Source organism: Chiroxiphia lanceolata, chromosome 25 (assembly GCF_009829145.1).
Source record: "Chiroxiphia lanceolata isolate bChiLan1 chromosome 25, bChiLan1.pri, whole genome shotgun sequence".
Classification (NCBI taxonomy): domain Eukaryota; kingdom Metazoa; phylum Chordata; class Aves; order Passeriformes; family Pipridae; genus Chiroxiphia; species Chiroxiphia lanceolata.
The window spans coordinates 6,624,539-6,651,743 of record NC_045661.1 but is presented as its reverse complement, the minus strand read 5'-3'; the positions used below and the strand labels follow the sequence as shown (position 1 = coordinate 6,651,743).

General features: G+C 59.5%; 1 protein-coding gene across 1 annotated transcript; it reads right to left on the bottom strand.

The window, feature by feature from the left end:
• Window positions 1-1,063: 1,063 nt before the first annotated feature.
• Window positions 1,064-27,205, bottom strand: LOC116798462 (adenosine receptor A1). Its single transcript, XM_032710940.1, has 3 exons — window positions 26,939-27,205; window positions 26,089-26,473; window positions 1,064-2,072 (listed from the first exon to the last, which is right to left on the bottom strand). The coding sequence occupies exons 2-3, from the start codon at window positions 26,427-26,429 to the stop codon at window positions 1,436-1,438; spliced, it is 978 nt and encodes a 325-aa protein (XP_032566831.1). The 5' UTR covers window positions 26,430-26,473; window positions 26,939-27,205; the 3' UTR covers window positions 1,064-1,435.

The window sequence follows — 27,205 nt, the reverse complement described above, 5'->3', positions numbered from 1 at the left end:
GAGAAGGTGACAGTGCCAGGAATGAGATGCCAGTGGGATCAGAGCTGGCAAACAGCAGCACAGATCTGAGGGCACTGCTGTGCCCAGGGACCATGGGGGGCTGGGGGGGTCTCTCTGTGCCAGCCTGGGCTTGCAGCACCCTCAGGCACCGCTGACATCGGGGTCTGAACACCCTCAGGCACTGCTGACATTGGAGTCTGAGCATCCCCAGGCACCCCTGACATCAGAGTCTGAGTATCCCCAGGCACCCCTGACATCGGGGGCTGAGCATCCAGCAGGCACGATGGTCCCTGTCCAGCCACCCCCTCCTCAAACGGGAGGGGTGAGAAAGTGCCTCTGGGGCAGCAGGAGTGCTGACTCAGTGGCCTGCAGCCACCCCTAAGTTGCCCCCAGGTGGGTACAGGGACCCCTCTGCCTTCCCTGGGCCAAGGAATTGCTGCATTATCCCACAGCTTTTGGGTAGAAGGCGTTTGGCTGTGTGGGGAGGGATGTGAGAGAGGGGAGTCAAACGGGCTGAGAGAGGTTTGCTGCTGCTTTTCACAGGGGACACGGGGGGGAAAAGAGGGAAAAGGACCCAAAACCAAAGGAAATGAAAGGAGGAGACACGTGGAGGTGTGGAGGTCACAGTCCCTGGGTGCAGCTTGTGGGATGGTGGGTGCTGTTGGGGCGCAGGGGGAGCCATCGGGGCTGCAAAAGGTGCTTCTGCAGAGTCCTCTGGGGTTGTGCCCGAGGGTGTCACTGCCCCGGGCCCACATCCCTGGTGGCACTGAGAGCTGGGCACTGACCCTGTGCTCTGTGGTTCCCACTGCCATGGGATGCCTTTTCCCACCCCTCGCTGTGCCTGTGCCCAGCTCACCCCTCCCTTGTGGAGGGGGAAGAAAGGCCTTGAAGAGCTTCAGCTCTCCAGCAATCCCATCCCACTGCCCGGGGCTTCAGCAGCTTCACTCCCTTCTTCCCAGTGCCCAGGTGGGTCTGTGGATGGGAGGGTCAGAGCGTGAGGTACCCCCACATCCCCCAGACAGAGATGGGGGTCTCCATCAATGGGTGGGCACCTCCTGCCTGGTTTGGGTCACAGGTCTTTATTTGCAGGAAGAAAAACTGCGCCTCTGTCTGCACAACTTCTCCTTAAATACTTGGCAACCCTTAAAAAAACCGAAAAACAAAAACAAACGGGGGAGAAAAAACAACCTGAAAACGAACCCAAAAAGGAACAGTGCAGGGCTACAACATCCAAACAGTGAATAAATAACCCCCCGGGGGGGGACACGATTACTGGGACTGCTCGGTGCTGCCCGACCCCTCCAGGTCCTTGCTCCCTTCTCCCGACGGCAGGAGCAGCATCCGGGGTGGGCACAGACGGGTGCCCTCCCCCCGGCCCTAATTGCCCAGCGGGGCCAGGGTGGGCACAGACCCCCCTCCCTGCCCTCCCCTGTCCCTAATTGCCCGGCTCGGCCTCGGTGGTGCTGCCGGCGGCGTTTTTGGTGGATTTGCAGCAGAAGTACTGGTTCCAGATCTGCAGGAAGGCTGTCCGGAACTTCTTGATGCGGAAGGCGTAGACGATGGGGTTCATGGCCGAGTTGCCGTGGGTGAGGAAGATGGCAATGTAGGTGAGGATGTGGGGGGTCTGGCAGGACGGGCAGAACAGGGTGATGCAGTTGAGGACGTGCAGGGGCAGCCAGCTGAGGGCGAAAAGGAACAGGACCAGCGCCAGGGACTTGGCGATCTTCAGCTCCTTCCCGTAGTACTTCTGGGGGTCGTTGGAGCTGGAGGAGACCTTCTTGTTGAGCTGCTTGCGGATGAGGTTGAAGACCTCCAGGTAGATGAGCAGCATGAGCAGCAGGGGGGGCAGGACCCACACGAAGAAGTTGAAGTAGACCATGTACTCCATGCTGATCACCGTCTCGAACTGGCACGTGATGACGAACTCCTGGCTGCCGTTGGGCTCCTGAGTCCTCCTCATCTTGCTCAGGTTGTTCCAACCGAACATGGGGGTGAGTCCCACCAGGAAGGACACGATCCAGCAGCCAGCAATGGCCACGGCCGCCCGCCGGGGCGTCACCACGCTCTTGTACCTGCGGGAGGGACAGGAGTCAAACCCCGGCCGGGTGCTCGTGTCCATGTCCTAAATCATGTCTGGGTTGGAGCTGAACATGAACCAGGGGGATCCTGGACATAAACCTCGTGTAGAGGGGAAGTTTGGGGAGGTTCAGTTACTGGAGTGGGGAAGTTCAGTTAACAGAGAGGGTCTGGTTTGAGGTACCTGGGGGTTCTGGAGGTACGACTGGAATGTCTCTGTGCACATTCCCAAATTGTTGAGTGACCCGTGAGCAGGTTAAAGCCAACGATCCAACCTGTCCATCATTCCAAAGGTTAGTGTCTGGGAATTTGCAGTGTGTGAACAGGGAGGATTTCCCCTCAGTTCACACCATCTCCTGGTGTTGCATTTCCAAGACTTGCTCTGAAACATCTCAAATCCCCCCCATTTCCACAAATTGCTCTGGATGGGGTGGCAGTGCCAGTGCTGGGGGGGGTGATACTCCTCACCCCCTCCCCTGGCAACCACTAACAGCCTGTTCTGAGAACTGTGTTGACAAACTGGTTTCCCTGCACATGCCCTGGTATGGGCAGAGACCCCAGACACAATCCTGGAGCTCAGGGGGTTGATGCCACACCAGGAAATGCTTTAGGAATCTGGTGTATGCCTGCTGGGTGTCCTACCCCATCCCCAGGAGGGGTCCCTGTGCCCTGCCAGCCCAGCTCCCACCCCAGCCCCTCCAGCCATGTCTCCCTGTGCTCCCAGCACCCCCTGGCCCTGCCAGCTCCTGCCCCAGACAATTCCCGGTGCCAGGGCAGGAAATCGCTACCAAAGCACCTCCTGGGAGCCCCGAGGATGGAGGGAGGGTCTGAGGTGCTGATGGAGCCCCAGAGATGGTTCTGGGCACAGCCTGTTGCAGTTCCATCCCCTAATGGAGGGGACCCGTCCAAAAACCCTCTTCTCTTGTGGGCTGGTGCCAAGGCTGGGGGGGAGGAGGAGGAGGGTCGAGTTCTACCCGGGCTCTGCTCCCTCCCTGGTGCCATGGGGAGCACTCAGGGCTGGGCTTGTGTCCCCAGAGCTCTCCAAGCGGGAAGTGCAGTTCTGCTCCACTGATTTTCCTCCCGCGGAAAAGCTTCTCTTTGGAGGCTGAGAAGATTCTCAGCCCGAGAGTTGTTGCTTTTCCCCGGAGGGCACTGAACAAAGGATGTTTTCCATCTCTTTGCTGGGTCTGTCAGTGCTGCTGGTGTTTAACCTGGCCACGGGGACCAGGGTGGGGGGCAAACCTGGATCTCCATCCTGGTGCTGGAAAAAGGTTTCCTTTGCCTGTGGTGGGAAATGGAGCATTTTGGGGCTTTTTAATACAGCTGAGGACCCCAAACCAGCCTCCTTCCCCTTCTCCAGACCCACCTCGTGGGCAAGGTGTCAATGTGGGAGCGAGGAGGGGCCCAGGGTGGAGGAGGGGACATCAGTCCTCAGGAGTCCAGAGGGTCCAGAGCCACCAGTCTCCCGGACAGCTCCCCTGAATGAGCCCTCCCTGTCCTGGGAAAAGATTCCTGACATGCTGGTGGCAGCCAGGTCCCCTGGGAAGGAGGTGACAATGTGGGCAGCAGTTTCCTCTGAGAGCCAAGGCTGGAACTGGAGGGTGATTTATTCCTTGTGAGGAGCAGAGAGGGTAGGAGACCCTGAGAAAGGCTCAGGGCTGGGAGGGTATGGGGAGGGCAGGAGGGGTGGGAGAGAACCGGGACTGTGGGACAAGGGAAGGGAGAGGGGAGGGAGGCCCACAGGAGGGGGGACAGCAGAGGGATGTCAGAGGCTCCTGTGGGACTCTGTGCCGGCCTGTGCACCCCCTGTCATCCAGAACAGGTCCTGGGGGGGCTGGTGTGCCCTGACACCACCCTCCCACCCCCCAGGCTCGAGCAGCTCGGGGGGGGGGACAAGAGTGGAAATCACAACCCTGTCCCCCACCCCAGCTCCTCCCTGCAGCCCCTGCAGGCCGTGTCCCATCTCCCCACTCCCGGGGGTTCCCAGGGTCTCCCACTGGTTTTGTTGGACGTGCTCCCATCCCTACCCTGCCCTGTAGAGCTGCGGGAGAGCCACCAGCAGAGAGACAAAGCTGCTGAGCTGCCACGGGGCCACCACGGTCCCAAACACCCTCCCAGGGCTGGCAGGCAGCCCCCAGGCAGGGGGACACTCCCAGGACACCCAGCCAGGGGCAGGGGGACACTCCCAGGACACCCAGCCAGGGGCAGGGGGACACTCCCAGGGCACCCAGGCAGGGGGATGCTCCCAGAGCCCCCAGCCCTTCTCCCCTTGGTAGGAGCACAGGGGGCAGAGGGAGCTCCCGGTCCCCGTTGTCACCCGGGAACCAGGAGCAGAGGACACGGGGCAGCCCAGGCAGAGGGGAGGGGGAACAGCTGCAGGGGGACAATCCCAGCCCCTCAGAGCTCCAGAACACCCTGGGTTGTGCAGGGGGGTGTGGGGACAGCAGGAGAGGGTGTGCACACCCCGAGGTGACAGCTTGTGGGGTCTACAGGGGGTGAAACACAGAGCACAGAAACACCCTGCCAGGGGCTCCTCCAGCTCCCACCTGCTCCCAGCACCTCTGTCCTCCTCATGACACATCTGTCCTTCTCACTGCACATCCATCCCTTCCCAACACAGCCATCCCTTGCTTACATCCATCCATCCATCCATGCATGCATCCATCCATCCATCCATCCATCCATCCATCCATCCATCCATCTATCCATCCATCCATCCATATCCGCCCCCCCTTTCTCTGGACATCCATCCCTCTTTTCCTCACAGGGATGCTCCCACCTTGCTGCATGTCCATCCCTGCTCCTCCTCCCACACCCATCCCTCTGCCATGGTCCAGATCCATCCCTGTGCCTTGGTCCAGATCCATCCCTCCTCCTCCTCCTCCCACATCCATCTCCGCCTTGGTCCAGATCCACCCCTCCTCCTCCTCCTCCTTGCACACCCATCCCTCTGCCATGGTCCAGATCCATCCCTCTGCCATGGTCCAGATCTATCCCTCCTTGCTGCCCATCCATCTCCCTGCTGTGGTCCAGATGCATCCCCCCTCCTCACACACCCATCCTTCTTTCCTGGTCCAGATCCCTTCTTCCTCCTCACACATCCATCCCTCTGCCCTGGTCCAGATCAATCGTTCCTTGCTGCCTGTCCACCTCCCTGTCCTGGATGAGCCCCAAAATCCATGGGAAACAGCAACATTTGGAGCTGGTTCTGTTCCCTTTGCTCCCTCAGGCCCCGAGCCCAGGGCAGGGGTGGCTGCAGGGAATTGTGTTCCGTGGGAACCCCCTCTGTCTCCATCCACGTGGAGAGTGCCAAAAGCCACCAAGTGACTCCAAGTTCCTGCTCTGTCCTCCCCCCCAGCTCCATGAATCCCTCTGGTCTGGCCATGGAGCTCTCCCAGGGCTCACAAGCCCCACTTAAATCACTTTTCCACCTGATTTTCCAGGGAAGTGCCTGAGGCAAGACCGGACATGGCACTCAGTGATGAGATGGGATCAGTCTAAGGTTGGACTCGATGACCCCAGAGGTCTTTTCCAACCCTAATGATCCTGTGCTTCTGTAAAGGGTGGAAATGCAAGGTCCCCCCTGATTCCAACCCCCTGGCACATGGGGAGGATTTAACAGGGGGGTTGGGGACAGGCTTTGCTGTTCCCGTGGTTCTTCCTTCCCATAGAGGAAAAGCCTTTCCCATTTACCTCATCCTGCACTGATACGACAGGGCTGGAGTTTGGGGTGGGTCTGGCAGGAAGAAGCCCTAGAAGATGCTGATAATGGCTCACAATTAATAAATAATCTTATTATTACCATCAGCATCAGAACAATTAGCAGCATCATTGCAATTTTATTACCACTATTATTTTTGTTGGCAGCTCTGACTAAACCATCCCTGATCAGAGTCACCACCATCATCACCCACTTTGGGTTTATTTCCTTTGCCTGTGGGTTTTCAGCCTGACCATAATTGGTAGATTTTCCTCCACCTCCGTGGTGGTTTTTGCACCATCCCTTCCCCACAAAGATCACCCCAAGTCCTCGGGAGAAAGGAGGCACAGTCATCATCCAGCCTCTGATCCCCTGGGGAGATGGGATGGGCAGGAGGTTTGGGTTGGTGTGGAACAAAAACGTCTTTGAGGTTTTGGAAAGTGATGCAAAGAGGCAAAATAGACACTATTGATGGTGCTGTTTGCTCCCCAGAGGAGGGGAAGAGACGATGGGTGGAGGTGGAGCAGACAAATTTTCCCCGGGGCAGACAGATTGGTCAGAGCTAAAAGGAGCAGGAGTTGCAGGGAAAGCTGCTGCCTCCCAAGGGGACACTCCAGGAGAAGCTGCAGAAACACTGAGGCCCCTTTCCTCCAGGAGAACGTGGAATACCAGTAGGGTTTGGGAAGGGATCTTAAATCTCATCCCATTCCACCCCCTGCCATGGGCAGGGACAGCTTCCACTATCCCAGGTTGCTCTGAGTTCATCCAACCTGGCCTTGGGCACTTCCAAGGATGGGGCAGCCACAGCTTCTCTGGGAATTCCATCCCAGCCCTCCCCCCCCTCACAGGCAAGGATTTCTTCCCAACATCCCACCTATCCCTGCCTTCTGGTAGTGGGAAGCCATTCCCCCTTGTCCAGGAGAGAGTTGGGAGCTCATTTCCCAGCCCTCCAACCCGCACCCAATCCAGACCCAACACTCACAAATCACCTCTTGTTTGGTTTAAATAAAAAAAGCCTCAAAGATCCCAGGTCTGGAAGGTTTTTTAGCATTTCTGTGATTATCTTTCTGTGCCCAGGGAATCCTCTCTGTTGTCCAGCCAGAGCCAAGATGTGGCTCTGCTGCTCCTCGCTCTGGTGGGTTTTGTTGCAGCTCCTAGGGGATTAATTTGCTAATGAAGACAGAGTATCACTAATGAGAAGGAGCTGGAGCCAGGGGGCAGGACGAGAGGAGGCCAAGCTGACATGAAGCTCATGTGCTTTGTGAACAGCCAGGAAGAGCAGCCAGAGCGTGTCCTGGTCTAATTGGAGATCTCTGGAGAAAAGTGCTTTGATGGCAGGGGGTTTGGGCTCCTGCTCCTTTCTCCTGCCCGTGTCTTCCTCTCAGATCTCTCCATGTCCTGGAGGCCTCTGGGTAGGAAAACTCAGGGCTTGGTGTTCAAAGCTGCTCCGAGATGAGAGTCTGGGAGATGCAAAGTGGTGTCTGGGCTCTGGGAGGGTGTTCCCAGCTCAGGGGGGGACAAGGAGGTTCCTGGGGGCTCACATGAGGTGGGAAGTGCTGGGTGACAGAGGAGCCTTAATCATGGATCCTTTGTCAGCGAGAAGTTTGTTCCTAAGGAGGAATCCCGGAATGGTTTGGGTCACAGGGACCCCAAAGACCACCTTGTTCCAAGGCCCTGCCCAGCACAGGGATCCTGCTGCTCCAGTTCCCAGGACAGAGGCAGGAATGGAGCCTTGTGTCCTGGGACATCCCCCCTGGGGGTGACACTGAGGTGGCTCTGCCCCCAGAACCACACGACCACAGAATCCCAGGATGGTTTGGGTTGGAAGGGACCTTAAAGCTCATCCAGTCCCACCCTCTGCCATGGGCAGAGACATCTCCCACTATCCCAGTTTATCCAGCCTGGCCTTGGACACTTCCAGGGATCCAGGGGCAGCCACAGCTGCTCTGGGCAACCTGTGTCAGGGCCTCCCCACCCTCACAGCCAACAATTCCTTCCCAGTATCCAATTTCTTCCCACTATCCCATCTAACCCTGCCCTCTGTGTCCGCTCTCTTGCTTTGTCCTCCTTCCCTTTGGATCTTTTGACCTTCCTTTGGGTACAAACCCCAAAGTTCAAAGTCGTGAAGGTTCCCAAGGCTCTGAAGGTGTGTGGAAAGGTCTGCAAAGGTCCCTCAGCATTGGCACAAATGTCACTTGGCACAAGGTCCTCCCACATGGTTTGAGTTGCATCTCTTTGCTCACATCCCTCCCGTGTGACATTTGGGAGCTTTGTGGCTTTTTTTGGGTCAAACACCAAACACTCAGCCCTTCAACACCCTTTCAACAGCCACTAGTGATGCTCCCAAACCCCTCTGAGTCTCCTCCACTGCAGCACAAGGAGGTGGCACCACACCCTGAGGCTGCTTCGTGCAAACCTCCCCCAAAAGCACGATGAGAGACCCCAAAAACACAGGGGTGCATGGATCCATAGGGGAACATCCCACTGACATTCCTCCTGGTCCAGTCTGCGTCCAGAGTTTGGTTTTACCACCCCAAAATGCAGGAATCATTCTGCACCAAGTGCCTGCAGAGCACAGGCAGCTCTGGCCAGGTGGGGTGGTTGGCAAGACCACTGACGTCTCTGATCACTTCCAACAGCCACTAATTGCCTAATGGATGGGGGAGAGGGTGATTGTGAGGCTTGAGAGGACAAAAATTCACCCTGTCAAAATTGCCTGGTCCCCACAGAGCAAGGCAGGGAGTCCCCAGGGCTTTGGTGAGAAGCTGGAGTTGGCCACAGCTCCAGCAAATGGCAGAAAATGGAGGGTTTGTGGTTTGGGATCTGTCAGAGAAGGTTGTGAAGGGACCTGGACCTCAGACAGAGCCTGGGGAGGTGCTGCTGCCTCAGGGTGGGTTCAGCCTTGCCGTGGGCTCAGCCTGCCCTGACACATCTCCCAGGACCTTCATGGCCTCCTGAGATCCTTGAGATCTCCAGAGGGGTGTGGGCACATCCAAAGGCAGCCCCAGGGACACAAGGATTGAGTCAAACCTCGTCCTGCTGGGCCAAGGAGACTTGTCTGATCCCCCTCTGGTCCCTGGGCTGTCGGGAGCAGCCACAACACCCCTGCAGGCTGGAGGAGCTCCTTGCACACCCCTCCTGGGGCTGCTCCTGGAGCTCAGAGGGTCTGTGCCTCCGGTCTCCACAGGCCTTGGCACTGAATCACATCTTTGGGAACAAACCACAGGCTCCCAGCGAGTGCAGAGCCTCTCTCAAGTCCCCTGCCAGGCTGTTCCTTCTCAGGGCTGGGATTGGAGTGACCACGAGAGCTCCACCATGGGCTGGGACCCACTGCTCCTCCCTGGGCATCCCAGCAGCTCCCACAGCCAGGGGAGCACTGAGAACCTCAGGGAGGGAGGATGGGAAGCCCAGGGATCTCACCCCCCCGTCATTCCCAGGGATCTCACCCCCCCATCATTCCCAGGGATCTCACCCCCCCATCCTTCCCTCAGGCTCTGTCTGCCCTGGGTGTGGAGGAGACACCTCTGTTGGCAAGGGAAGGTGAAGGAACACAAGGAAGGTGAAGGAACATGAGGAAGGTGAAGGGGCACGAGGAAGGTGAAGGAACACATGGCTGCTCAGAGACAGAGGCAATTTCCCTCCCTCCTTCCAGCAGCATCCTGCACCCCAGCAGTGAATACAAATCCTTTCTGCACGGGAAATGAATCCTGTTTCCAAGCCGGGCTCTGTTTCCAGCTCGTGGCTGGATCCTGATGGGGCCCAGTGCTCTGTCCCCGCACCAGCAGCAATTCCCAGCAAGGACCCCCCGCCCTGTGCTCGGCCCCTCGGTCCAAACGGGGTGGGTGGGGGACAAACGAGGGTTGGGGACACCCAGGGCACCCCAGGCCTGGTGGGAATGACAATTTGATGGACACCCAGGGCATCCCAGGCCTGGTGGGAATGACAATTTGATGGACACCCAGGGTATCCCAGGCCTGGTGGGAATGACAATTTGATGGACACCCAGGGTATCCCAGGCCTGGTGGAAACAACACTTTGATTAGTGTCTGTCAGTGACACCTCCTGATGCTGTGGCAGCACCGAGTCCCTCCGAGGGTGCTGAGGGGGTGGCCGTGCTCTTGCCACCCCCCTCTGCCATGTGACAGCCCCAAGGGTGCCCCCAATGCCCCTGGGCAATGGGGCTCAAGTCCCACCAAGCCACAGATTTGCCCACAGGCAGCTCCAGGGCTCCCTCCCAGCTCCTCCATGTGTGGTCACGGCCCTCCAGGATTTTCCTGGGACTCTGGCTTCCCCCAGAGGTGGGAGGGAGATGATTTAACACCACTGGCAGTGGCTGCAAAAGTGTGGAACGAGCTGCAGGATCCCAGAACCGGGGGAGAAAATGTGATGTTCTTGTCTCTTGGCTCCTGGTTTCAGGCAGCAGCGCTCTGAGGAACGCAGAGAGGGAGAAGAGCTGCTTGAAAAGAGGACAGAAACATGAGCTGGGATTCTTTTATAGCACCAGGGCTTTGGGAATTGGGACACAAGGGGAAGAACAGCCTGGTCCCTCTGAGCTGGGGGTGAAGCTGTGAAAGCTGGTTCCTCCACTGAGGATGATGAGCACAATGGACTCGTCAGTGCTGCCCCTGGACAATGAATTATTCCCTGGGCATTTTTAGTGTCTGAGCTGTTTTGTTGCCAAAAAAAATGGGACTTTGCTGTGCAAACAACTCCTTGGAGAGGAGGAGTGTGGGTCTGAATCTGAACCCCACCACAGAGTGAGCCCACCTCCAGCAGAAGACACTTTCAGGAGGAGCCCCTCAAAACCCACGTACATCCCTCTCTGGGCAGGGTGGACGGGGCTCGGAGCAGCCTGGGCTAGTGGAAGGTGTCCCTGGGCTAGTGGAAGGGGTCCCTGGGCTAGTGGAAGGTGTCCCTGGGCTGGTGGAAGGTGTCCCTGCCCACGGCAGGGGGTGGAATGAGATGGTCCTTAAGGTCCTTCCCCACCCAAGCCCTCCCCTGATTCTGTGCCAGGAGGGGTTTCTCCCCCAGCATCGTGGTGGGACCTTACCCTGCTTGGCCAGGAGCCTCAGCTCGTGTGCCCTGGCTATGCTGGGCCACCCCTCGGGGTATTTGGCCACCTCCAAGGCTCTCACACCTCAGCCCTGCCCCTGCCACGGCAATGAGGTGGGAGTTGATTGCCCAGCCCTGGCTCAGCAGTGGATCCTGGGGGTCTGACACTGGGGGACTGGAGGAGTCAGGGGGAGGCAAAGCACGAAGGAGAAGGGATGAGAGGCAGCTCTGGCAATCTCCAGTGCAAAGCCAGGGCTGGGCTGCATAAAAGCAGCATTTTTTTCAATTACTGGCTGTGTTGTGCCTGGGTATTTTTCTATGCATTGCATATTTTTCCTCATTATGCAAAAGAACCTCTTTGAAACGAGGACTCTGCAAGTCAGCCCTTGGAATTAAGGAGGGAGGGGGAAGTGGGGAGGACGAAGAAAGAAAGTAGCTCCAGAAACCACTTTAAAATGCCAAATGTGACAAATGTGGCTCTCTGAGAGATGGAAATGAGGCAGCAGACACAAAGTGCTGGGGCGATTGGGCTTCCAGAGCCTCTGGGGCTCAGACTCATCCCAGAGAATGTGGAGGCTTGGAGAAATCTGAGAGGGAAATGCCAGCTCAGGAAGGGCCTGGTGCCACCCCTGCAGCACCAGGGCAGGTGCTCAGTGCCACCAGCACTGCTAAAGGGGACACCTGGAGCCACAGGAGCCTGGACAGCACCGAGAGACACCAAAAGGCAGGAGCAGAGCAGAGAACCCTGGGAGAAGGAGATAGGGGGGTCTCGAGAACCTGCTGTTGTTGTTGCACCTGCCTGTGACAGGACATCAAGATCTGTTATCCCTGGACATCAGGGAGGCAGGAGCCTGCAGAGAGGATCTGCACTGAGAGGCACTAACCAGCCTAAGGCAGGGCTGAGGTGGGGCTTTATCTCTCCAAGGCAGGAGGGCTCTTCAGAAAAAAAGGAAAGATATCCTCAGTTACAGCTGGAACACGAGATTGGTATCGGCTCCCCTTTAATTTCTTGTTTTCTGCCCTTCTCCTGGCTGACCTGACTCCTGATCCTGCAGTCAACAGCTCAGCCCCCGGGTTTCACAGGCTGCAGCTCGTTACTGGACCAGGATGCTCACGGCACAATTTGTCGCTGCAGAGGGAACATTTCCCTCCCTGCACTCAACCCACTTCAAAGATTAAGCACAAAAAAACTGTCTGGGAAGCTCCCAAACCCAGGGAGGTTGTTTTTTTTTTTTCCTCCACCCCAGTGTCTGAAGGAGAATTAGGAGAGCTGATGAGATCTCCTGTTCCCAAACCTCAGAGGACACAGTAACCCCAAACAACCAGTCCGGCATCTTCTGTCCAATGCAAATTCCCCTGATTAAAAGATCAATCCCAAACACAAAAAGCAGCTGGAGTCATTGGATTTTTTTCCTTTTTTTTTTTTTTGCTAACAAGGTGCCTCTATGCAGCTGCTTCAATTAGTGAAAATCATTTCAGAAGTGCCAGTTTGGGGCAGGGATGGATTCCAAACACAACTTCCCACAAAGCTTGAGGAAAATCTGTGTTATTGCCCCCTGGACAGACCATAAACAAGGGAGAGGGAGGATCAGAGCATGCCTGTGCCGAGCCATTCGGTGGGGATGGATCTGTGCAGTGAGTCCATGTCTCAGCCAGTCGAGTGAAAGGCCAGGTTGGGAGTGAAGGCTCCGGTTCACACCATGATCCGATGTTCCCTCACCTCAGCAAATCAATCCCTCACCAGGAAAACAAATAAAAAGTGCAGATGCAAAACCGACCTGGAGTTTATTTACACTCTGTTTTTCTCGTTTAGATTAATAGATTATTTAATCCCCTGGGGGAAAACTGCCTGACCCTGGCTGGGAGGAAGCAGTTCAGTGTTTCAATCCCATGGGATGGGGGAGAGATCTGAGGCCCAGGCCCAGGAATGGCAGGGAAATGCCCAAGGGACACCCTGGAACCTTCCTGGATCCTCTGCCCTAATTCCAGACCAGTGACAAAGGGCACACACGATGCCCAGGCAGCCAGGCTGGCACAGGCCACAGGAATGAGGGATGCATGGAATCCATGGAGATGCTCCAGGGCTGGAACCCCTCTGCTCTGGAGCCAGGCTGGGAGAGTTGGGAGAGTTCCCCTGGAAAAGAGAAGGCTCCAGAAAGACCTTGGAGCCCCTTGCAGGGCCCAAAGGGGCTCCAGGAGAGCTGGAGAGGGACTGGGGACAAGGGATGGAGGGACAGAACACAGGGAATGGCTTCCCACTGCCAGAGGGCAGGGATGGATGGGATACTGGGAAGGAATTCCTGGCTGGGAGGGGCTGGGATGGAATTCCCAGAGAAGCTGTGGCTGCCCCATCCCTGGAAGTGTCCAAGACCAGGCTGGATAAACTCAGAGCAACCTGGGATAGTGGGAGGTGTCCCTGCCCAGGGCAGGGGTAGGGCTGGATGGGATTTGAGGTCCCTTCCCACCCAAACCATTCCATGGTTCCATGTCTTCTGCCATCAGAGCACTTGGAGCTCCCTTGGAGCAAATGAGCCTGTAAAGCCCCGGTGTCCCAGCAGTGCTGAACTGTCCCAGCAATGCTGAACATGGGCAGTGATCTCCCCCAAAACAAACCCAGCCCAGCTGCTGGCCCGCAGGCTCTGCCATGTCCCTCTGGCCCTGGGCCCAGCCCTGGGCTCTCCCAGGCCCAACCACTCCGTGCTCAGGTGAAAACAGAGCCTCTGGCACCGGGGAAAGTGAGGGTTTCACCTCCTCCTGTCACAGGGTTTAACTCACTGGGTGTTTGTTACTAGCACAGGAGAGAAAGAGGAATAATTTAGTCCCCCAAACTGTGCTAATTCTGGCCGTCCCTGAGGCAGCATTTTCAGCACTGGCCTCTTGGTGTTTTTTGGAGGGGTTGCAGCATCATCCCCTCCGTGAACAGATGGGGACAGGGAGTGGCAGAGGGGGGCTGTGATGTGCCAGGAGGGATCAAGCTGAATGAGAAAGCATCCCTGGTGCCAGGAGCTGCCACTTGCCTTTGGAGGAGGCCAAAATAATCCTGCCTGTCTCTGGATGCAGGGAGAGAAACGGGCTGGAGAATCATGGAATCAGGGAATCACAGAATCAGAGAATCAGGGAATCAGAGAACCAGGGAATCACAGAATCATCCAGGTTGGGAAAGACCTCTGAGATCATCCAGTCCAACCCTGGATCCAACCCCGCTGTGGTTCCCAGCCCATGGCACTGATGCCACATCCAACCTGTCCTTAAACACCTCCAGGGACGGAGAATCCACCCCCTCCCTGGGCAGCCCATTCCAAGGGCTGAGCACTCTCTTGGGAAAGAAATTCTTCCCAATATCCAACCTAAACCTCCCCTGGCACAGCTCAAGGCCCTCTTGTCCTACTGCTGCTTCCTGGGAAAAGAGCCCGACCCTCCCCGGCTCCCCCCTCCTGTCAGGGAGCTGCAGAGAGTGAGGAGGTCTCCCCTGAGCCTCCTCTTCTCCAGGCTGAACAGCCCCAGCTCCCTCAGCCTCTCCTCACAGCACTTGTGCTCCAGTCCCTTCCCCAGCCTCGTTGCTCTTCTCTGGACCTGCTCCAGCCCCTCCATGTCCTTCCTGAGCTGAGGGCCCAGAACTGGACACAACACTCCAGGGGTGGCCTCACCAGTGCTCAGTCCAGGCCAACAATCACTGCCCTGCTCCTGCTGCCACACTGTTCCTGATCCAGGCCAGGATCCATTGACCTCTTGGCCACCTGGGCACACTCTGCCTCCTGTTCAGCTTCCTGTCCATCCACACTCCCAGCTCCCTTTCTGCCTGCCTGCTCTCCAGACACTCTGGGCCCAGCCCGGGGGGCTGATGGGGCTTCTTGTGGCCAAAGTGCAGGACCCGGCCCTTGGCCTGCTTGAACCTCATCCTCTTGGAATCAGCCCATGGATCCAGCTTGGCCAGATCCCTCTGCAGAGCCCTCCTGCCTTCAGCAGATCAACCTCCTCCCAGCTTGGTGTCATCTGCAAATTTGCCAATAGTTCACTCGATCCCCTCATCCAGATCATCAATAAAGACACTGAACAGGACTGGGCCCACACTGATCCCTGGGGACACCACTGGTGATGGATCCCAACTGGATGGCCCTCCAGCCAGTTCCTGACCCAGCACAGAGTGCTCCTGTCCAAGCCGTGGGCTGCAGCTCTTCCAGGAGTGTGCCTTGGGAGATGGTGTCCCAGGCTGTGCTGAATCCAGACAGACACATCCACACCTTCCCCTCATCCACCAGGCGGGTCACCTGATCATAAAAGGAGATCAGGTTGGTCAGGCAGGACCTGCCCCTCCTAAACCCGTGCTGGCTGGGTCTGACCCCTTGTTCATCCTGTGGGTGCTGTGGGACTGCACTGAGGATGATCTGTTCCATAACCTTGCCAGGCACTGAGCTCAGGCTGACAGGCCTGGAGCTTCCCAGGTCCTCCTTGCAGCCCTTTTTGTGGATCAGTGTGACATTCACCAACTTCCAACCATCTGGGACCTCCCCAGTGAGCCAGGGCTGTTGGTAGATGATGGAGAGCAGCTTGGCGAGCTCTTCTGCCAGCTCCTCATCACCCCAGGGTGGATCCCATCTGGCCCCATAGACTTGTAGGGACCTAAGTGGCTCAGCAGGGCACTAACTGTTCCCTCCTGGATTTACAGGGGGGCTGTTCAGCTTCTTATCCCTGTGTACCAGTCCCAGAAGCCAGGTGTGCTCAGGACATCCTGTCCTACTGTGGAAAACTGAGGTAAAGAAGGTGTTAAACCCCTCAGCCTTTCCCTCATCTTCGATAACTGTAATAACTGCCATGGTGGGGATGTCCAGCTTTCTGTGCCCTGGGTGGTGCAAAGGTGTCATTGTCACCCAGGCAGGGGGTGGCACAGGCGGTGTCACTTCCCTGGCTCTGTCCCTGTGCTCCTGCTGGTACCCAGGGCTCAGTGCCCAAGAGCACCACGGTGGCCTCAGGGCAGCACAGAGGGGGGAAGGAGAGGAGGACCAGGGAAAGGGGCTGGAGAAGGAGCCCCCCATCCCCCTCCAGCTCCTTTCTGTGGTCAGAGACTTTGGTTCTCAACAGAAACCCACCCAAACCACCCTGGACCTGCTCCCTGTGTTCCCTGCTCAGTGCCAGGGGGTAAGGGAAGGGATGGGGGAAAGGATGGGAAAGGCAGTGAGAGATGGGGCGAGGGTGTACAGGGGGAGATCCCACAGTGCAGTGAGGGGCAAACTCAGACACTGCAAAGCTTTCCAGGACTGTTCCAGGCCTGATCCTGATCCTGCTCTGCCCGACATCACCAACCACGGCCCTTCCTCCCCTGTTTACCCCATCCCAGCTGGCTCTTGGCCACAGGTCTCTCTGGGAAGGAGGATCTCACCCCTTTGGGGTCCCTTCATCCTGCCTTGCTGGTGGCACCACCAGGGATGTCTCCTCACCCCCAGCCCTGCCCATCCAGGCGGGAGCAGCAGTTCCAGGGGGATCTGCCAGGGGTGCCCAGCTCATTGCTATTCCCAGGACACCCCTCTGGCTGTGGGGACGTTTTGTGGCCGCCCTGGAGAGCATCAATGGCTCTTTCTTGCCTCTGGGCCTCCCACACCAGAGCCTCGCCGGCAGCTGCCAGAGCAGCCTCTCCCTACCAGGACCTGCCAGGACCTGCCAGGACCTGCCAGCCTCTGGCACGTCTGCCTTCCCATTCCATGGCCCAGAAAGCTCAGGTCACCCTGGATGAGGTGTGTCCTGGTAGGACTGGCTCCCTGGGGTTCCCCCTCCTAGCCAGGCTCTCCCGGGCTCTCCTGAGTCCTGCTGCTTTGGCAGGATCACTGGGAAAAGTCAGGAATTCATGCCCAGGATAAACCAGTGCTGTTCATCCCAGCTCAGCTGTACTGGCTGGCACTGCCCCAGGCTCTGAGATGATGCTGTTGTCCCCAAGGGGATGAGTCTCCCAAGCTGTCCCTGTCCCTGTCCCTGTCCCAGTCCCTCCCAGGAGTCTCTCGCCCCGTGGTCTCCACACTCCATATTCTGCTGCCTGCAGGGACCACAACTCCCTTGCTCTGTGTCTGGGCTCCCCTTACAGCCCCGTGGGCAGGACCTGCAGGGTTTTTCCCTGTCCTTCTCCCAGACAGAGTTTTCCTTCCAGCCCGTCGGTTCCTCCCGCTCTGCAGTGACTCTGGTGTGCGTCATACACAAACTCAGCTCCCAGCTTGGTTCACCCCGGTGCCTCCCACACGTTTTCCTCCTTTCCCCCCCCCCCCCCTTCTCTGTGCTGCCATGACCTTTCTATCCTCCCCTGCTCCCCCAGAGCACAGACCTGCCCGTGCCCCCGGGATGAGCCATCCCTCCCTGCTGTCAGACTGATTCCATTGGGATGTAGATCCCTGATCCTTTTGCCCTGGAGGCCCAGGGACCTGCAGGTCATCCAGCCAGGGGCTACTGTGTCCCCTCAGGGCACGTCCCCATGGCCAACAGTCCCTCCTGTTGGGGACCAGTTGCTCTGGGATGTCCCACATGGGAGACCTGGGGGGGGTCTGGCCTCACTGGCTGCAAACTGGGGGTCCCTCCAGGGCAGAGTCTGGGCTTGGTCCCTGCTGTCTCCCACCCGAGTTTGGGGCCAACCCCCCCTTTGTGGTCAGTGGAGCCAAGGGGGCAATTTGGAGACACACTTAAACTTCTTCTGACTCCATGAAACTGGCTCCAGACCCCCCCTGTGATGGACTCTGGGGGGCAACAGGAGCTGAGGGTGGCCCAGGGGTTAGTGACCACGTGGCAAACATCCCACCAGAGCCAGACAGACACCACGGGCTGGGCAGCGACAGGGACACCAGCCCGGGGCTCCAGAGCTTGTCACTGGGGAGGGCTCCATGTCCAGAGAGGTACCTGAGCCCCTCTGCACCGCCAGAGTCTGAGCCTCCCTGGACCCCCAGAGCAGTGTCTGATCCCCTCTGCACCCCCAGAACAGTGCCTGATCCCCTCTGCACCCCCAGGGAGGTGTCTGATCCCCGCTGCACCTCCAAAGCAGTGACTGAGCCCCTCTGCAACGCCAGCCAGGACCCTCTGAGTCCCTTATTTCTGCTCCCTGCCCTGCTCTGGAGCAGAGGTGGGGCTGTCTCTGCCCAGCCCGGGTGACGGTGACACCTCCCCCTGATGGAGTCACATCTCGGGAGTGGGGAAAGCCCCCCATCAAAGGGCTCCCGAGCTCCGGGGCTGCTGCAGCCCCGCGCTGGGGCACAGACACGGTGAGCTGGTCCTGACTCAGCCCACGCCCTGCCCGCGGGGCCGGGCGGGGCCGGGCACCGGGACCGCTGAGTCAGCAGCTTCTGCTCTGGCAGAGCCTCCCTGTGTCGGGTGCTTCCCTTGGGCTGGGAGCAGGAGCTGCACGGAGCACTTGGAGAGCCCTGGACACCCACTGAGAGCTGCACCATCACCCCCTCACAGACCCAGAGCTGCACCACCATCCCCTCACTGACCCAGCACCCCAGGAAACAGCCCAGTCACCCCAGGAAAGGGGAAACCATCTCCCCAGTGCTCAGCTGGAAGGGCGATGGCCTGGCTGGGTGTTCCCAGGTGGGTTTGGGGCTCAGTGACATGTCCTCTTGGGCTGGAGGTGCCACCACCCCTGAGCTTTGGTGGCTGTGGAGCCTTGCTGGGCTCCATCCACCATCCCCACCTGGTCTGGGGACTGCTCCCTGCAGGATGAGCTCATGGGCAGCCACAGAATCCCTGAATCCTGGAATGGTTTGGGTTGGAGGGACCTTAAATCCCACCCAGTCCCAGCTTTCCATGGGTAGGGACACCTCCCGCCATCCCAGGCAGTTCCAACCTGGCCTTGGACACTTCCAGGGATGGGGCAACCACAGCTTCCCTGGGAATTCCATCCCAGCCCCTCCCCACCCTCCCAGGGAGGAATTCCTTCCCACTATCTATCCCACCACTGCACCTCCTGGCACTTTCAGGACACACTTTAAGCTCATTCCAACACAAAACCACTCTGGGAAGGGTGTAAAGAGAAATAATTCAGTTCCACCGAGTTCCTCCTGCTGGGATCCCCCTGGCTGGGATCATGGGATCGGGGGACTGGGCACAGTCCTGACTCGGGTCCAGGTGGTCACTGCCCAGCTTTTCCCAGACATCTCAGCTTCCCCCCTTTCCCTGTGCCCCGAGCTCTGTCCCTGCCCGGCGGGATCACCCTGAGCCGGCCCTGGGGCTGCTCCGTGCCTCAGTGTCCCTGTCCCAGGATGTGCCCCTGCCCTTGCTGGGAACGTGCCTTCAAATCCGCTGGGGACGCATGGCCAAGGGGTGACATTTTACCCGGAAAACCGGGAGAAACGGGGGAAAATCCCAAAGAAAACACTCCCAGAGCAGGACTTTGGGGTGCAGCAGGGGAAGGGCAGCAGGAAGGAGCTGGTTTTCATCCCCGGCCCCGCAGTGCAGCCCTGGCAGATGCCGAGCTGTGCCGGGGGACAGATGTGGCCTCGCAGGAACGGGGTCAGGGCAGATTACCCGGCACGGGAGCCACGTCTTGCCCTGCTGAGATCCACAGGGGCTGGGATGAGATGGGATAGCCCCGCTCAGGGAGCTCATCCGGGTTCTCCCGGGGCCATTCACCTCCCCTTGCCCTTTTAATCCTGAAAACTCGGGAATAACTCCAAATCCCAGCGAGTCCAGAGCGTCCCCGTGCGGGATTCGTGGCTCTTCCCTTCCCTCCCGAGGGTCGGAGCATCCCCCCCTCATTCCCTCGCTGCACCCCAAGGTGACACCCCAAAATCCCAGTGTTTTCCACGACATCCCAGGAGCTGGGAATGCTGCTGACAGCCCAGGTCTCTCCTCTGTGGCGTCTGGAGCTGTTTGGAGTGACCTGATTTTGCGTCTGTGGCGCCGCTGCAGCAGCTGCGAGAGCTCCCGCCGAGCCTAATCCAGACATTCCCTCGCCCAGGGAAGAGCCCTCGCGGCTTTGATCCCTGACTTAGCCGGCTCTTGGCTGCAAATTACCCCGTGGATCAGAGAGCCGGGCTGCAAACCAGCTCACCTGGGTATTTAGCGGGTATTTACCGGGATCTCAGACCGATATAATGGGCTGGCAAATCCCTCCCGAGGCTCGGAGTGTTTTGGGGATGCTGGAATTTAATTCCCGGTGCTGGAGCAGCACATCCTGTCCGTGCACCCGGCTCTGGTGGGAGCGGGGCTGGGTGGGAAGCGCCGGCTCTGCCGCAGCACCCACACGCTGAGCTGGGAACTGCGCTGGGAACTGCGGCTGGGAAACAGCCTGGAGCCTCCAGAAACCTCCCTGGACTGAGAATCCTGCCTTGTAATCCCCAGCCTGGGTTTGGATCTGCCCGTTCCCTGCGATGAAGGTCTGCACAGATCACTCTGCCCGGCTAAAAATACACTCGGAGGAGGGCGGCGAGGGAAGGAACGAACGAGGCTGCAGAGACCTGCCGGTCCCCCAGATTACCACAGGACAGGAAAAATGGGAGTGTTTTCCCTGGAAATGCAGTGCAGTTGCACAGGGGAAGGGCCTGCAAGGACAGGTGGCATCTTTGCATTGACTGATGGAGGCTGGAGGAGAATAGATGAACTCCCGGGTGTGAGAGCCGCCCGCAGCTCCCCCGGCTCTGAGTCACCTGGACAGGCTGGAAATGCCTCCAGATTCTAAAATAGGCCTTGGAAGAGCCTGGTTTGGTTTGTTCCCTGGCCTGGCTGGGCAGGATCTCTCAGCACTGCTCTCACTGATCCTCTGCCAGGGTGGTAGGAGACACCTCCAGCCCCGTGGGGACTTGTGGGGACACGTGACACCCACCCCCTGCGTGTCCTTCGCTGGGTCTCACCCCCTTGCTCCGGGTTGAAACCCCCATGAGGGCCTGAAAAATTGCTTTGGTGGTTTGATATTCCCACTTCCACGGGGATTGTCCCTGGGGAGCAGCTCCCACAGGCACTGGGACCACCCCAGCCCAGCCTGGTGGGACCGTCCCCATCTCCCTCTCCGGGGGTCACCCTGGGCCAGCCCTGGGGCTGCTCTGTGTCCCAGCTCCCCTGTCTGCAGAGGTGCAGACGTGTTCCCTGCCCTTACTGGGGACGTGCCTTCACATTTACTGGAGATTCATCACCAAGGGTCGGTGCTTCATCCTGAAAACCAGGGGGAAAAAAACCCAGTGAAAATGTCCCTCAGAGCCCAAGTGCCCAGGGAGGTTTCCTGGTGCTTTAATGGGTAAGTGGAAAGATGGGAAGATCCTTTAGGATCTTCAGGTGTTTTGGTGCCTGGGAATTCAGGCCAAAGCAGGGTCTCACCCCAATGTCCTCCTCATCCCCCTCCCATGGCTGGGGGGTGCCTGCTGAGACCCTCCATGGACTCCTGCTGGAGGAATCATGGAATTCCAGGGTGGTTTGGGTGGGAAGGGACCTTCAAACTCATCTCATCCCAGCCCCTGCCATAGGCAGGGACACCTCCCACTAGCCCAGGTTGCTCCAAGCCCTGTCCAGCCTGGCCTGGGACACTCCCAGGGATGGGGCAGCCACAGCTTCTCTGGGCACCTGACAGGGGGCAAAGCCCCCTCAGAGTGTGTCCTGCTCCACAGCCCCAGGCTGAGGGGGAAGAGCCTTCCCAGGCCTGCTGTGACCCAGCCCCAGCTGGCCCCATGCCCAAGGCCCTTGGCAGGGCTGGGGAGAAGGGGAAAGAGCGTCTGCAATCCCGGCAGGAGCCTGGAAACAGGGAGTCCAGCAGGGAAGAACTTCCCCCTTCCACTGCCACGTCCATCCAGGAGATCCCCGCGTGTCCCCCCCTCCTGCCCTGCAGGCACTGCAGCTCAGGGCCAGGGGTGCTCCTGCCTACCCTGAGCTCTGTCACCTCCCAGCACTCGGGACAGGGTACTCCCTGGGAATGCCAGTGCTGGGAACGCCAGCCTGCCTTGCCCTGGGCTCCCCCTCTGCTGCCCCCCAGTCTCCTGCCCCCCTGTTTCCCAGGGATTCCCAGCTGGTTCTGGTCTGATTTCCGTGGCTCTGCAGCCTCAGGTGAGGATTCCAACCCCTCAGCAACAGGAAATGCAGCTCAGCCTGGTGGGAAGATCCCTGGGATGGCACAGGGAGAGAAGGGAAGGGCTGGGGGAGGCACCCCAAAGTTGGGGCTTGGGCACAGAGGGTGGAGGGTGCTATGGGGTAAGAGACCCCATAAACAAGGCAAACCAGCAAATTCCTGCAGGTTTTCTCCTCCTGGCACACGTTTCAAAGGGTTTGAGGCGAGGAACCCAAAGGACACCCCGAGACAAGCCTGGGGGGTGCACCCCCACATCCAGCATCCCCCAGCATCTCCACCAAGGGGCTCTTTGGGGCATCCCAAGGACACCAACTCCCTCTGCCCTGGCCCAAAACACACCTCGGAGCACAGATGGACCCGCAGGGCAGCACAGGGTGGGGACAAAGGAGCTCAACATCCCCCCCAGACATCCCCCCGGCACCGTCTCCTCCAGCATCCTGCCCGTTCCTACCCGCAGGGGATGTTCAGGGATCGGTTCCTGCCCGCAGGGGATGCTCAGGGGTAGTTCCTGCCCGCAGGGGCTGCCGAGGGGCCGGTTCCTGCCGGACCCCCCCCCTCCCCTCCGGCTCCTTCCCCTCCCTTTGAACTCGTTTCATCTCCCCCAGACGCGGCTGCGAGAGGGAAGTTTGGGCTGGGGGGACCCCGCTGGGCCCGGCTGGGCCGGAGGGGGTCAGAACGGGGGTCCTGCCCTGTCGCTGGCGCGGGGGAAGGATGTGAGAGGGAAGGTGGGAGCTCTTCCACCGGCGCGGAGGCAGCAGAGCTATTTTGGGTGGTTTCCAGCTGTTCGGGGCAGTTCCTGCGGGGTGGGAAGTGGGGTCCCCTCTGCTCAGCCCAAACAGGGCTTCTGCATCCCCCCATAGCCAAGGAAAGCCCCCCTGGGGGGAGGCAGCGTTATCCAGACCCCGGGAGCCGGGAGGGGGGATATCCGTCGGGATATCCTGGTCCCCCGACCTTGCCGGGGGTGTGCTGGGTGCGGCAGCAGGAGCAGGAGGAAGGAGGTGCCACCTCGGAGCCGAGCAAAAAAGAAAAAAAAAACCCAAACGGGATTTTTGTCTGCATCTGAGCAAATCTGCCTCCACCTTGCACAAGCGGTCAATGCTCCTCTGGGCTACTGTGCCCACGGAGGATCCCGAGGCAGAGCACGGGATGCTGCTTTGGCATCTCCCACTGCCATCCCGGGACACCCCGAGGGCTCAGCATCTCCCACTGCCATCCTGAGACACATCCAGGGCTCAGCATCTCCCACTGCCATCCCGAGACACCCTGAGGACTCAGCAACTCCCACTACCACCCTGGGACACCCTGAGGGCTCAGGGCACCGTTTGCTGCCAGGGCACCCCCACCCCGGGGCCACAGAGCTCCCGGTGTCCCCCCAGGGCTCAGCTCTGGACTGGGGGCATCCAGGGGGTTGCTGGAAGCAGGATCAGACCCGCAGATTGTCCCCCAAGGCCTGGGATGTCCCTGGGGAGCCTGGAGCCGGAGCCAGGCTTGAATGCCCCGTGTTCCCCCATCCCTGCTGAGCCACACTTCCAGTCTGACCGAACGGAGAGCCTGGAAAAGCCCAGGGGTGATTTTGCTTCTCCTCCCCAGCCAAGGGTCCCGTTGGCTTCTCCTCCCAACTGGGGATGGGATGGGGATATGGAGACCCTCACACAGCCCCTCAGGACACCCAAAATGCCCGTGGGGACTCATGGGGGACTCTGGAGTGGGGATGGCACTGGGGAGGTGCTCAGCTCGAGGACGGAGCAGGATGGAGCAGGGATTCCTGGAGCCTCTCTCCTGCTGCTCCCAGGCCCTGTCAGCTGCCTCTGTGAAATTCCCTGTTGGAAATGGCTTCCCACTGCCAGAGGGCAGGGATGGATGGGATATTGGGAAGGAATTATTCCCTGGGAGGGTGGGGAGGGGCTGGGATGGAATTCCCAGAGAAGCTGTGGCTGCCCCAACCCTGGAAGTGCCCAAGGCCGGGTTGGATAAACTTGGAGAAACCTGGGATAGGGGAAGGAGTCCCTGCCCATGGAACTGGATGAGCTTTAAGATCCCTTCCCACCCAAACCATCCCGGGATTCTGTGAGACTCATTTCCCTCTCTCTGTGAGTAGAGAGCGGGTCTGGAAACATGAGGGATCCCCCGGAATCACATCCCACAGGACCCCTCAGCCATGTATGGATCACACTGGCAAACATCCACCTCGTGCCAGGCTTATCTGAGGAATTTCGCTGGCATGGGAACAGGCCCCAGAGTGCACCCTGTCACTGCAGAGTGCTCACTGTCCCTGCTTCACGTCCAGGCTGCCCTAGGGATGAGCCTGAGGCTGAGAATCCCCCCTCATCCAGTCTCATCTTGTAGCATCCTGCAACAGGGCAGGAGGAACTTGGGGCATTTCAGACTCAGGGAATGTTCTTTATGGTGTTTCCCCTCTTATTTGCTGTGTACAGGGCACAACATCCCCTAAAATCCCTGCATTTCCAAATGCTGGGATTTCATCCAGTCACAGAATCACTGAGGTTGGGAAAGACCTCCAAGATACTCGAGTGCAACCATTAAGTTGATGAGGCTGCAAAGCTTTTTCAATATTAAAGTAGGCTATGAAAAGACAGAGGAAAATCTCCTGCTGCCAAGTGCTCAGGCATGTAATGGGATGATAAAATTCCGGGGGGATATTGTGGGAGAAAAACCCACTTAAACTGCACCCAGCATGGGAGGCTCTGAGTTAATATTGCTCCTGGGATCAGGACAGAAATCTCCCCAGAAAAGGCCCAGGGAGCAGCAGAGGAAGAAAATGGGCTGGGACTGGGAGGAAAACAGGCTGGGATTGGGAGGAAAATGCCAGGCAGTGCTGCTGGAAGTCTGCAGAACTCCCACACCCCACACAGGGAATGACAGGACCCAAAAAAAGCCCCAGGAGCAGTGACAGGGTGGGAATCACTTTGGTGACACTGATGGGCTGGGAGACAGGGATTTGTCAGGGTGGGAAAATCACAGCCAGGGAGGAAGTCGGGAACAGTCTGTGAGATCCTGTGTGGCAGGGAGGGGGTGGGCAGGAATTGTGGATTTATCCTGCGCCCCCCCATCCCCACCCCCTCGTCTTACGCTCCTTCCCCGAGCAGCTCCACTGGCTGTGGGGGCAGGAAAACCCCAAAGCAGCACATCCCTGGCCTGATCCCATGGATCTGGGAACACGGAGTGCTCCGGAGCTGCCATTTGATCCCCATGCAGGTGTCCCTGTCTCCCCGGATGGGGAGGCCATTCCTGCCCCAGGAAGGGTCCTACAGCCCCTGGGCCCTGGGCAGCACCCACACGAGGGGTTTGGGTGCCTTTTGGGGGTGTTTGTGCTGATGAGGGGGGTGGCAGCAGTAGGGATGTGCTTGGTCGGGCTGGGCTGTTTTCCAGCAGTGCTGAGGTGTCCCTGTAGCCCAGGAATGTCCTTGAGCAGAGTGAGGGGGACCAGGGAGAGCAGCTGCTCCGGGAGGGGCTGAGCTGGGCTGTGCTGGAGCAGCGCCCAGGCCGAAGGTCACCTCCCCTTCCAGCCCCACTAGGACACCCCCCAGCCCCACTGGGACACCCCTCGACTGCCTCCCCCATCCCCAGAGGCTGCAGCACAGCCCTGACGGGGCACAAAGGCTTCAATGTCTCCTCCTGGAGCAGCAGAGCTCAGACACGGATTGTCCCCCTTGTTCCCACCCCAAGGTCCTCGCTCTGGGCTGGGAACGGCAGCACAGGCAGGTGACGAGAGTGGGAAAACGGAAAGGAGTCATTTGTAGGGTCTCTCCTGGGTGAGGCTGCCCCAGGAAATGTGCCAGGCTGGCACCCCTGGTCCCTCAGACCTCCAGAACTGTGTCCCACATGTCCATGGGCCAGTAGGTTGTCCCCCCTGGGCTCCCGGAGTCCCCGTGGCGAGGGAGAACCTGAGCTGGAAGCCAAATCCGTGTCCCCTTCCCACTCCCCAAGCACCACGCCGGGGCTGTCCCGAGCGTGGGGACACACTTTGTCCTGGCCACGGGGATCCTGGGAGGGACTGTGATTCTACCTGCACACCCAGCACCCCCTGAACCCCCAAAACAAGCTGCTGGAGGCTGCAGAACCCCCCCAGCCCAGCCTACCCCGGTCGCTGCCGCAGCCAGACGCGTCTGGGATGGCGGAGTGGAGGAAGACCTTTCTCCCAGTGCTTCTCCAAGAGTTTGAGGCACCCCCGCTCCCTGTTAACCCCCGCGGGGCCGGTCCCGGCGCGTCTCCCTACCTGACAGGGATCTTCACCCGCAGGTACCGATCCACGGCGATGGCCAGGAGCGCCAGGATGGAGCTCTCGGTGAGGATGAGGACGGGACACGCCACCATGAGGCAGCTGTAAAACTCCGTCTGGGGGCCGATGTTGATGATGATGGCCAGGGGGATGACCAGAGCCCCCACGGCCACGTCGGCTACCGCCAGTGACACGATGAAGCAGAAAGTGGCGTCTCGCAGCGCCTGGTTCATCTTCACAGCCCAGATGACCAGGATATTGCCCGGCACGGACACCAGGGCGATGAGCACTTCGATGGAGATGTAGGCAGCCTGGAAGGCTGAGATGGGGTGTGCCATGATGCTCCGGTGCCCCCCCGCTCCCACCGGGGTCTCTCGGTCACCTGCAGACGCACGGGGAGGCTGTGAGGGACTGGCATCGCCGAGCGCGCTGCGAGAGGATTGGAGCCTGGGCGGGGGGAGGGAAAAAACCCTCTCCCGTCTGTGCCATCCCCTGGGGCTCCCACACCCCCCCGGGACTCATCCCGCAGTCACCTCTATCCCGCAGCTACCTCCATCCCGCACCCACCTCCGTCCCGCACCCACCTCCGTCCCGCACCCACCTCCGTCCCGCAGCGCGATCGCTCCCGGCGCTGCAGGAGGAGCGGGACCCCCCGACCAGCCCAGGGAGAGCAGCAGAGCCCCCCCCGCCCCTCGGGCCGCCCCGGGCCCGTCTGCCGGACCCCCCCAAAGCCGATGGATCCGCAGCGGGATCTCCGCTGCCCCTCCCGGCTGGTTCCCCCTCCGCCTCCTGCGGTCGCCCGAGCCCCGAGCTCCGGCTCGCCCGCGCTCGCCCCGACCCCTCTCACCTTGTCCTGCAAGCCCGGGGCTCGTTTCGGGGTGTCCTCACCCCAAAACAAGCAGCACTGTCCCCCCGCGGGTCGGGGCGCGGTTCATGCCGGGGGGCGGCCGGGGCGATGCTACGGGGACCGGGCCGGGACTGCGCTCGGTGCCCGGTGCCCGGCACCGCTCGGCTCCCGCAGGCGCTGCCCGCTCCCCGCCGGAGCCCGAGCATCACATGGTGCCGCCTGCCAGCGTTTAAAGAGCGACTGACCCGATTCGGGGCTCGCCGGGAC

What these genes read in the sequence shown, in the direction of transcription:
- LOC116798462 (XM_032710940.1), bottom strand. Translation starts at nt 26,429, where the DNA reads ATGGCACACCCCATCTCAGCCTTCCAGGCTGCCTACATCTCCATCGAA. An exon ending in CGGGTGAAGATCCCTGTCAG is followed by an intron (nt 2,073 to 26,088) that starts GTAGGGAGACGC and finishes TCCCTCCCGCAG; the next exon opens with GTACAAGAGCGTGGTGACGC.